Source organism: Haliaeetus albicilla, chromosome 23 (genome assembly GCF_947461875.1).
Source record: "Haliaeetus albicilla chromosome 23, bHalAlb1.1, whole genome shotgun sequence".
Classification (NCBI taxonomy): Eukaryota; Metazoa; Chordata; class Aves; order Accipitriformes; family Accipitridae; genus Haliaeetus; species Haliaeetus albicilla.
The window spans coordinates 18,785,962-18,796,765 of record NC_091505.1 but is presented as its reverse complement, the minus strand read 5'-3'; the positions used below and the strand labels follow the sequence as shown (position 1 = coordinate 18,796,765).

Here is a 10,804-nt window from a genome sequence, read left to right as displayed (position 1 = left end):
CCCTGAGGCCGCTTTCCCTCAGGCGAGAGCCGGCCACACCCCCCCCTCCGCCGCCTTCCCGCCCTTCCCCGCCGGCTCGCCCGGGGGTGTCCGTGAGGCGGGCTCCCCCCGCCGGCCCCCTCCCGGCACTACAGCTCCCAGGCTGCTCCGGGGCAGGCGGTGGCCCGCCTCCCCGGCGGTCGGCGGGACAAAAGCGGGGGCGCGGGTGGTGGTAGGGGGGGTGGGGGGGGTGGAAGTGCCGCCAGCTGAGGGCGGCCGGGCCGGGCGGCGGGGTCCCCGCGGCGGGCAATGGTGCGCGGCCGGCGGCGCGGCCGGCGGGGAGCCTAGGAACCGAACCGAAGCGGGCCGAGCCGGGCGATGCGGCGGTGAGGGCGGCGGGGCCGGGCGCCGCCGCGATGCTCCGCCGCAGCCTCAGCCGCCTGGTGAGTGCGGGGCCGGGGGGGGGCGGGGGAAAAGTTCTGGTATTTTGGGGTTGTTTGGGGTTTTTTTTTTTTTAATCTGGGGGGGGGGGGTCGGGGTGGGGTGGGGTGTGCGGCACGCGTGGGGGACGGGGCGCATCCCCGCGGCGGGGGTCGCGGCCGCAGCGCTCCCGCCCCGCTCCTGCCGGCGAGCCGCGGCGGCAGCTCCCCCCTTCCCTTGCGAAACCTCAGGGGTAGGGCCCTGCCCGCGCTGCGGCTCTTCACCAGAAGTTGCCTTTGCTGCGAGAGCCCAAACCTGTTTGGGGTTCCCCCCCCCAAAAGACCCCAAAACCTGGTGGAGGGGAGTTCCCAGTCCCTGGAAGCGTGCCCCCAAACTCGCCTGGTTATAGGCCAGGCGAGGTGCAGGGCAGTCGGCGAGGTGCTGCCCGCTGCTTTTCTACCCGCTTCCTGTCCCCAAATACGTTAAAAAAAACCAAAAACACCACCCTCCCGGTGCCACATAAGCTACTTAGAGATTTCATTTCACCGTGACCTCATTGCTTGGCCTGAACTCTGTAATTACTCATTTTTTTTTTCCCCTCTTCCACGGCAAGTGTGGTAAAACCAGTGTTTTAACATAATTTCGGGAGCTTCTGTTTATTTAGCAGTGTCATTTATTGCGCAGTGCGTAGTTAACAAAAGTTCCTCAAGTTTAAACAGCAGGCATCTGTTATTAGTGCAGCGTATGCACCCGTGGAGGTTCAGGAGCTGTTTCCTGAGGCACGTTGTACCTCTTGGCGCCGGGTTACCTGCCAGAATAATAGGCTCTGCCTGCGGCTGCCCGCAAGGCCAGAACCGCTGGGAGATGTATTTTCCTATTCACTTTTAGTTTGGAGCGAGCTGTTTGTGCTTCCAGCACAAGGGACTCTAATCTTCTTTTTAAATCTGGAGGTAGCTCTGCAGCAGTTCTGGGGAAAAAATGGTTAATTTTCCCCTTTGTAGGCTTTGGGCTAGTCCTGTAGAGAACACACCAACTGCAGGTATTGTTTTGCAGCCTGAGGGACAAATAAATGTATCAGATCAGAATCTCAGGGCACTGAGATTAGACTTTGATGACTTTGAATTTATCTCTGCCTTGTGTTACATGCTTCCTACCCTGTCCTTGCAGGAGGCTTTTTCTAAAAGTCGTATCGGGAGACGTTTCGGGTATGAAGCATCTTGGCTGAGTTCAGCTATAAAGTGTTTTTAGGTGGCTCCTTCCCATGAGCAGGAACCTACGGAGGTGCCTGCCTGGGCTCTGGCTCCAGCATCCTCCTCACGCGTGAAGCATGACCCCTGCCTGCGCTGCCCGGTGGTCCTGCACCGGCTCCATGCCACCTCTCGCAGTCCCTCGGCATGGGAAGGGGACGTGCTGCTGGGGTGTGATCTCCACGGGAGTGGAGAAGAAAGTCCTGAACGCTGAACCCAGGTTTCTAACTGCTCTGTTCAGGGCTGAACCATTGTAGCCTGTATTTGGAGGGTTAGAGGTAGTTTTCTGGTTAGAGGAACAACTCTGCTCTGGGGGACCAGGGCAGTGCCCCAGGGTGACTGCAACATTACTGTGGGTTGTTGGATACTTTTTCCATCTACTGGCTTTGCAAGCGGCATTTGAGCAGCAAAAAGCTGTGTTTGTTATCGGGCTGGTGCAGGTGGCACAGGTCCGCTGGCCTTGGGCAGATAGCAGCTCCCGCTGTGCTGCTGCAGCTCTGCCACATCCCCAGCCCTGTGGGTCTCCCAGGAGCTGGCTGGGTTTGGGTTGGTCCCCCCTCCTGCTCCGTGGGAGGAGAGGACAGCCCATGCTGATCTCCGTGGAGGTATCCCCAGGCTGCCGTCTTGCCCTCGGTCCTGTATGGGTGGCGTGGGGCTTCAAGTGTTGCTCATCTTGTGGCAGTGGCGTTGCAGAAAATTCACTGCAGTTATTAAAGGCTGCAGATTATCTGACACCAAGATCCCATAGGGCTACTCAGACAAATGTTGTCACCTCTCCGCTGCGTGGTCTCTGCCAGAGGCTCGTAAATACCAACGGATATTAAAAATCCTGTTTTCAGATGTATTTCACAGCTTAGGCACGATGAATGTGCCTTGCCCTATCAACATGACTGTTAAGTGGCTACGTTTCTGCCTCCCGTAAACTTTTTTATCCTGGATAGGGTATGAAACGGGATGATAAAAAAGAGCAAGAAGGGCAGAGTGGCGTATGTGGGTCTGCTTTGCTACCCTGGGGGTACAGGCTGATGCCCTCTGCAAAAACAAATTGGATTCTGAACTTCAATTTACACCACTGAAGTCATCCCTGCTGAAGGAAGAGTGGGGCCAGGATTGCTGCGGGGAGGCGGGATTGAATTGCCATGGTTAATCCACTTTCAGGAGATACTGTCAGCTTGAAATATAACTTTAATTCTTTTTTTGGTAGATGGATTCTGGCATTGGAGTCTTATTTTTAGCCTTATGCTACTCATGGCTGTTGTGGGGAGATGTGGGAGTAGAGTGGGGCAGTGTGTTGGTGACCAGGGGAGGGTTTGGGTCCATCTCCTTGTGCTGGGCTCCCCACAGGACTGGGGTGAGCAACTGCCCACTTCCAAACTCGCTTGGCAGATGCCTGGGAAGCGCTGGTCCCTGTGTTGTGCATCAAAGACAATGTGCTTTTTTTCCTTAATTACTTTTCTTGGGTTCTTGTGAAGCAGGCAGACAGCCGTACCTCCGGGCCACCGCTATGCACCGCAGCTCTGCCGATGCTGCAGGGCCGGTGCTGATTCAGGCTGTTGTAAGAACTAAGTAAGAAATGCAGAACGAAAAGTTACCGATGCCCCTGTTGTTTTCAGTTTTTCCCCCATTTGTATTTATTTAAGGCCAGGAGCTGTCGCCCTGCTCGTGATGTAGGAAGGCTGCGGGGGGGAAGCACCCCGGGGTGCGCTCCCATCTATCGGGGTGCCTGGTGCTGTCTGAGCCCGCCAGCTGGTGCTTGCCCGTCACGGCATTCCTGCCTTGGTCTCTTGCCTTTGTGGTTAGTGTGGGTCCTTGCTCTGGAATTTTCCTATTCCTGTTTAAAACCCAGGATAAGTAAGAAAATAACAAACAGTCCGTTACTGGGAGCAAAATTCTTTGTTTTCTGTGTTTGTGCAGTGTACAACAGGACCTTAATTGTGTTATTCCCTTTTAATTAAATACCTTGGGGCCTGATCCTCTTTGCAGCCCGTGCCCTGGTAAATCCCCAGTGTTTATCAAGTGCTGGGCTGGTTCTGAGCTGCTGGCTCAAGAACGTTTCCTTGACGTTCGGGGAAAGAAGATGCCTCTTAGATGGGCGTGCAGTGCTTGTCCCTGGGTTGGACTTGTGTTGTGACTCGGTGCCTTTGCCTTGTCGTAGGCCAGTAATGATGTTCCCTTGCTCATCTTCTCCTGGGGTCTCCATCCCTCTCTGCTGCACGACTGCCAGCAATGGGGGTACACCCAGGCTGGTTATGGGGCTGTGTGGGGTCCCCTGCCCTCCGCTGTCCTCCTTTTCCCAGGACTTGTCAGCTTCTCCGGGTCAGGACCTGTCCCCTGGTGTCCCCGCTGGAACGCCTCGGGCTTGCCTGCTTCCCAGCGGAGGAACGGTAAGGAAAGTGAAGGGGGTTTGCTTTGTGCAGCCCTAAACCCAAGGAGCTGCCTTTGTAACCGGCTGTTACTCTTCATTTGCATGCTTAGTGCTGCTTTCATGTGGAGCTTTTCCATCTGGGGCTTGTTTTATCTAATTTAAAAAAAAAAAAATTGTGTGCAAACCACCACGGGGCAGGGTTGCAGGGGACAGGCACTTGAGACCAAACCTTAATGTCACCTGTGGCTTGTCACCTCTGGGGGGGGCTGCCCCAGCCAGGCTCCCTGGGCACTGCTTTGCTGCTTGCTTTGCATGCCCTGGCTGTGCCCGCTGAGCCGCTGGTGTTCTGCCAACAGCAGGGAAGGGTTTCTCTCATTAAAGTGCTTGCAAGTGTCACAAATTTCCTTTCCAAATCCTTACCCTTCCCGAAGTGGTGGGGAGACTGATCCTGTCCAGGCGGGTGGGGGCTCCTGTGCATACAAGTGGTGCCTGGTGTGAGATTCAGGGCTCCATTTGGGCTCTGATGTAGTTTTGCAAAGCCCCTTTGGATTTTTTGAAGGTCAGCTCACCCCAGGTGCCCCCCAGTCCTGCGCTGCTGAGGAGGGGGGTCTGGGTCAGGATGCCCCACGGCAGGCAGAGCCATCAGCAGGACCAGCGTGCAGTGGTTTGTCCCCTCGTGTCCCCAAAGCTCCGCATGGCCGCTTTGGGGAGGAACAGAGGCAGGAGGAAGGCCTCGGAGAAGGCATGTGTTGACTCAAGAGGTGTGTGCCCGAGGTTAGGGAGATGACTCAAGCCTGGGGAGGAGTGGGGCAGGTGGTGATGCTCAGCCCCGTGGGGTAGGTCCTACCCGGCGCTCTGCAGGAAAATACTCCCTTTGAGACCTATTCAAATGGCAGAAAATGGCCCAAAGTCGCTATTTAGAAGGGAAATAAATTGCCTGTTGGCAATGTGGAGTAGGTGAGGAGGGGCAGGGGTGGGTGGGGAGAGCCCCTGGGGCACACCTGGACCCTGCCCGGCTCAGGGGGATGCTGGAGTATGTCTTGTGGGATATGTCTGAGCCTGGGTGGAGGATGCTGACTTACACTCCCGTCTTTAGTTTTTGCAGCAAATGTGTAATAAAGTCTATTTTGGGACACAGAGCACATCTGCGATTTTCTTTCACGCTTGCTTTTTTTTTTAGAAAGTGTGAACCAAACATTACAGTGCGTGACTGCCGTTCCTATTCTAATAAGAAGAGCATAGGTGGGAGTTGGAAGCCTTGAGAATTGCTTTTTTTTTTCCTTCCCCCAATGCAGCCATGTTAACACCTTGAGATTGAGGCTGTGTGTCAAATATCTTGTACCTGACTGCCAACTTCTGTGAGAAGCGTTTTGCTTTCATTAATGTGACAAAAACCTGCAAGCAGCAAAGGTTGGGGCTGGGGTGTCTCTGTGACACCGGGTGGCAGTTCTGCTTGGAGAAATCCTACACTTCAAAAGAGTGTGGATTTTAATGAAGCGACTTGAATTTTTCATGAACGTTGCTGAGATTTATTTTGTAATGTGTATTTAACGTGACAAAGGTGTTTCATGCTCTCAGGGCCGGTTCCCCTATAGCAGCCGCAGGGCAGCCCAGGCTTAACCACAGAGAAGACAATGGAGGCTCAAACTGGGAACCTGGAGCTGCAAGAGGCTCTTCCCTGGGGCTGCAATCCCTTATTGATGCCCCTACCCTGGAAAATGGGGTCACAGGAGTTTCTCAAATTCTTGTAACCGTTTCTCTTTAATGTTGCAAAGCAGTCTCTTAAGTGTAGCTTTATTCCCAGTAATAGCTCAACCATTTGGCTAAAAATAAATAAGAATCAAACAAAAAACCCCAGCCTTGGACAAGCAGCTGCATGGAAATGTTCACATATGCAGTTAAAGTTTGGAGAGGTTAGAAAGGGCTGTAAGGATGGACTGGAAAGCACCGGTCAAATGTTAATGATAAATGGTGCTGCCAATTAAACCTGTGGTGTGTAGAAACTTCTCTGTGGAGAATAACACGTGTCTCAAGGCTGTATTTTATTCTTCACTCGAAACTGGTTTTTTGTCTCCAGTTGGTATTTTGCTAAGAATAATAATGACTGTCTGGGCTGTGTGGGGAAAGTTCGGAGCTGAACTGACTTAAGTTGCAGCTGAAGGCATGGCAATTTGCTTTTAACAATAAAAATTGTAAAAGCAAACAGGCTGTCTATTAATAGCAGGCTTTTCAGCCTTGCCTTTAATTTCATCCTGTTGCCTTTGGTTTATGTACTTCCTTTCTGATTAAAACTGCTGCTTTCTGGCTGTAACTGTTGATGTCCTCTCTAGTGGAGAGATTTTTTTTGATATGTTAGTTAAAAGCAAAGCTGGTGGAGAGTGTTACTGGAGTCTCTCAGCGAGAAGAAACCTTCATACCAAAATTAGTTGTTGTTCTGCCAGTGACCATGTTTCTTTAGCAATGGAGGTTGGGTCCCTGTGAGCCTCTTTCTCCCTCTTTCTCCATGCTCGCATCTCTTACCTGCAGCGGTGTGCAACAGAAGAACAGCCTTTGGCTGCTAATTCCTCGGGGTGTGGGACTCTGCATCCCCTTGGGGGACTTTAACCTGCTGAGAAAATGCAAGGGTGGCCAAGTTGGTGGACACCCCTTGTGATACTTGTGACCAAAATCTGCTCGCTGGAGGAGCTGGCATTGCAGTGGCAGGGGTTAAGGGGGTCACTGAGCTGCTCAGCCCAGCTGGGGTGTCTGGGAAGGGTGAATTTTCCGAGCAGCTTGGACACAGGGTGGCAGAGTACACTATTAACCCATTTGTCTTTCCCTGAAAATGTTTGCTCAGGGGATTTTTCAAGGGAGTTTCCTGTATTTAGTTGCGTGTAGGCAGCGGGTGCTGAGGCCGGAGGTTCTCCTGTGCGGCTCAGCTGGGTGCTTTGGTGGCCTTCTGCCCAAAAGTGTCCCCTGTCTGAGGGAACGGGTTAGGCTATGGAGGGGAGCAGGCAGCAGCTCTTGCCCTGTGCTGGGGCAGACTGTCCTGAGGTGATCTTGGAAAATACCTTACTTACGGCTTTAGACTGAAATCTGCTTCTCGTTGCTCATCTCAGAAATATTTCTGTGCTGGCTGAGGTCTGGTGTTGGGAAGGATGGGCTAGTTTTTGCCTAGAAGGTTTTGCTGGTGCTATACATGGGGTGTTGTGGACTTTACCTGCCTGTGCTCTCCCCAGCCAGCAGACCTGCATCCAGACCTGGGCTTTGAGCTCTGCAGATGATGCATACCACTGCATGGGAGCTGGGAGAACCCTGCTGCTCATCGCCTGCAGCCTCTGCTCCCCTCCCCAGCTTCCTCATCTCTTGCAAGTAGACAATATCTTTTTTTTTTCCCCTCCATTTTAATTACCAAGTGATATTGAGGTTCAGTGGGGCTTTTTAGTGTTTTTCCCTCATTCACCTGGAGATTTGCAGATTTCCTCTAACTTGTGGGGACCGTGCAGGTGCTGGGCTGCAGGCAGGGCTGATCCCCAGCAGCTCAGGGTGCCGGGCTGTGGCTGTTTGCTGCCCGCCGGTGATTAACCGCTGCTGCTCAGGAGCCTGATGCCGCTGGGTGGTTGATAGCAGCGAGCACTGTGTGAAGGACATGTCGGTGAAGCGTGCTGTGCTCAGACCGTGTCTTGCCTTTAGGGACACCGTGCCAGTCGGAAAGTGTCTCCTACTCATTGGAAATGAGTCATAAGGACACTGCTGCTCATGTTGCTGATGATTGTAGGCCATTTCTATTATTAATATTATTATTTAATTATTATTTAATAATCTATCTGCTGTAGTTTTGCTCTCCTGTGATTCCCTGCACCCTTTCCGCAGGCTGACTCTACGACCACAAGGCAGTCTCAGCTGCTTTTGGTGTAACTGTTACGCTGCAGTTTGCTGAATTGCTTTGAATTATCCAACATCTGACCAGCACGTTGTTCACTGGTGTCTGCCTAAATTGGTTAACATTTCATTTGGGCAGTTAGTATTTTGCTTTTTGCAATAAAGTTGACTCGAAGACTTGTGCATGGAGCTGTTACATGGATTGCCATCACCCTTTCGTGGTAGGAGAGCGATGCTGGTACTGCCTGTACACTGCAGGGGATGGGCAGTAAGTGGCAACCTGTTTTAAAGCTTAGTTTAACCTTTCAAAGTTGGAAGTGGAGACCAAAGGTAGTGAGGCAATTCATGATGTCTAAGTGAGGCTCACCAGCTGATGGAGCAGGTTGTGGAATGCTGCCTGCCCAGGTGCAAGGGCTGGAGGGCAGGTATGTCTGTTTTGTGCCATAAATATTGGTGCCTGAATCATCCCGCTGGTGTCTGCGCATTTACTCGCGTGTCTGAAGGTCATGTGAAGCCGTGTACCCCGTGACTAACTTGTAGCCTGGGGAAACGGTGAAATGTTCCTGTTTTAAGAGGTCTCCTCTGGCCCCTGCCCTCACCCAGCTCCTGTCTGGCGGCAGCAGCAGTGGCTGCTGGGTCAGGAAAAGCTTGTTCTGCCCGGAGGCTGCAGCAACTTCAATATTAATGCATTAAATATGCATGTATGCAATATATACACATTAAATATGCATGTATGCAATATATATGTGCATTAAATATATATATTTATTTTTGCTTATGGGCTCTTTCTCGGGCTTAGCCAAAATCCAGGGAGCTGGTGGTTGGCACAAGGGACCACTTTGGCTGCAAAGTGCATTTGGCTATAGAGCTGTGTGCCTGCAGGTAGGGTGGCAGGGCTGGGTGGGGAGAGGAGCTGGTCATTACGCTAACGAGGAGCTCGTTGGTAGAAGGGAAGCAGTCCTCGGTTCTGCTTTCCCTCCCCTCCATCATTTTTCATGCTTTCATAGGGATGCTCACTGCCATGGATGCTGCTCAGAACCAATACTCCTTATGCAATTCCTTCTGCATGTGATTTGCAGTATGTCTTTCTCTCGGGTACCTGTTGCATCTTGCTGGCTCCAGTCATTTTTTTCCCAAAACTTTAGTAATTTGGTTTGAGATGGAATTCCAACCGAAGCCAATTTAGTCTAAAAGCATGCCTACTCTCAACATCCAGCTGTAATTGATAGCATTTGTAGTTCAGAGATGTTTGTCCTGCTCTGCTTAATGTACTTATTTTTGATCTGGCTATTTGTAAAGGGCTTTTTGTTTTCCTCCTGCAGCAGAAAGGAGGGGTAAGCACCTGCGAGGCTATCGTAGCTGGGTATTTTGAGAGCAAATCGGGCTCGTTATTTTTGTTCACGACTTGAACAAGATTCCTGTTAACCTCCTTTGTGGCCTTGGATGAGGATTGATTTGATGTGGGCTTTTTGCTCTGTGATTTCAGCTGAATTTTGCAGGATCTATAGGTGAAAGGGCCCTTGGTCTGGCCCTAGCCTTGCTTTCATAGGGTGGTATGCAGAGAGCTTGGTAATTTCTAGCTGTGTATTTTCAAAGGGTCAGCAAGCAGTATTTAGGTCTGGCTTATCTTAAAGTATGCTGTATGCCCTTAGTGAGATTTTATAAGACTATTAAAGTGAAAAACAGAGGCAACGCTAGCTTGATAGATGTAATTTCTTTGCAATATTGTGGCAAATGCACTGATTTGCAAAACAGAGGGATCTGATTTTTCTTGTACAGTAAAGGATCTAGAAAAGCTGAGTAAGATGTGCAACAGGCATGACTAGACAATTTGAAGCATTTCTTTGGTGTGGTGATCCAAGAGCTTTTCAGCGGTAATAAAAATTAAGTACTGCTAGACTGCAGTCACGCTGTGCTCCTTCACCTGAGTCTCAATTGGCTTAAGTGGGGGGGGGGGAGAAATCTCACTGCTGAGAAATCAAATGTGGGGGAGAGGAAATCCACTTTATGAGCAGCCCTGCCATCTTTTAGTATGATTTCTGTGTAATTCCTCCCCAGCATTCACACAAAGCCAAGCGGCTGCTGCCTGTAGGGACCAGGGGTGATGTAAGGTCCTGAGTGCTGCTCAGGGCTGGGGGGGCTCAGGCTGTACTGGGGGCACCTCCTCAGCAGCAGCTGTGGTCTTATGGGGGCTGCAAAGCCAAGCTTAAAATGCAACATTGATTTTTTTTTTTAATCCGCCCCCCCCCACCCCCCACCCCCCCCCCCGGCTTGCAGGGTGGTGTTTTGCATGCTGATTTTCTTCACTCTGAGTTATGGAAGGGTTTTTTTATTTATTTATTTTTTCCCCCTTCCTTCCAGCTCACCTTATCTTATAAATGTTTGCTCAGGGAGGGAACACAGTAAAATTAGCTGCGATGCCCAGAGGGCTGTCGTCCTTGTATCAGCCAGATTAATATGCGTCATTTCTGTGGGGCGGTTTCTTCCAGTGCAGTTGAATGGATGGAAGTGGGACTTTCCGCTTGACAAGTACCGTTCTGGTAAGTGCAGGGAGAGGAAACCTTGGGTGAAGGTGCTTGTCTTTGTGAGAGCAGGAACGCTCTTATCCCAGTGCCCATCTAGGCAGCGTGGCTGGTGGGATGGCGATGGCCGTGAGTCACGTCCTGGGATGCTGGCCTCTTCTCCCGCACAGGATGGGCTTGCTTCTGCTGCTGGCGGTGCTGGGATGGACCATACCGAAACTCCTCATGTACCAAGCCCTGCATCCCAGGGCCAGCTCAGACCTCGGCTCTGTGTCCTGTGGATAAACAGATTTCCCTCCTGCTGCAAAACCCGGCTGCTGAGTTGCTCAGCACGGGTGCTTGGTCAGCCCCGGGCAGTGTGTGCTTTGCTGGAGCTGCTCTGCAGCTACGTTACCCAGTCCGGCAGGAAC

The 10,804-nt window shown here is 51.8% G+C and overlaps 1 protein-coding gene across 8 annotated transcripts in view; it reads left to right on the top strand.

Annotated features, from left to right (window-relative positions):
- The first annotated feature begins 235 nt into the window (after positions 1-235).
- The window catches only part of ATP11C (ATPase phospholipid transporting 11C), a 58,572-nt gene continuing 48,003 nt past the window's right edge, over positions 236-10,804 (top strand). For all 8 annotated transcript variants that reach the window (XR_011329523.1, XR_011329522.1, XR_011329521.1 and 5 more), the window contains exon 1: positions 236-422. Coding sequence is in view for 5 of the 8 variants with exons in the window: in XM_069811479.1 (XP_069667580.1) it covers positions 396-422 (27 nt within the window). In the remaining 3 variants the exon portion in view is untranslated. The remainder of the gene's footprint in view (positions 423-10,804) is intronic.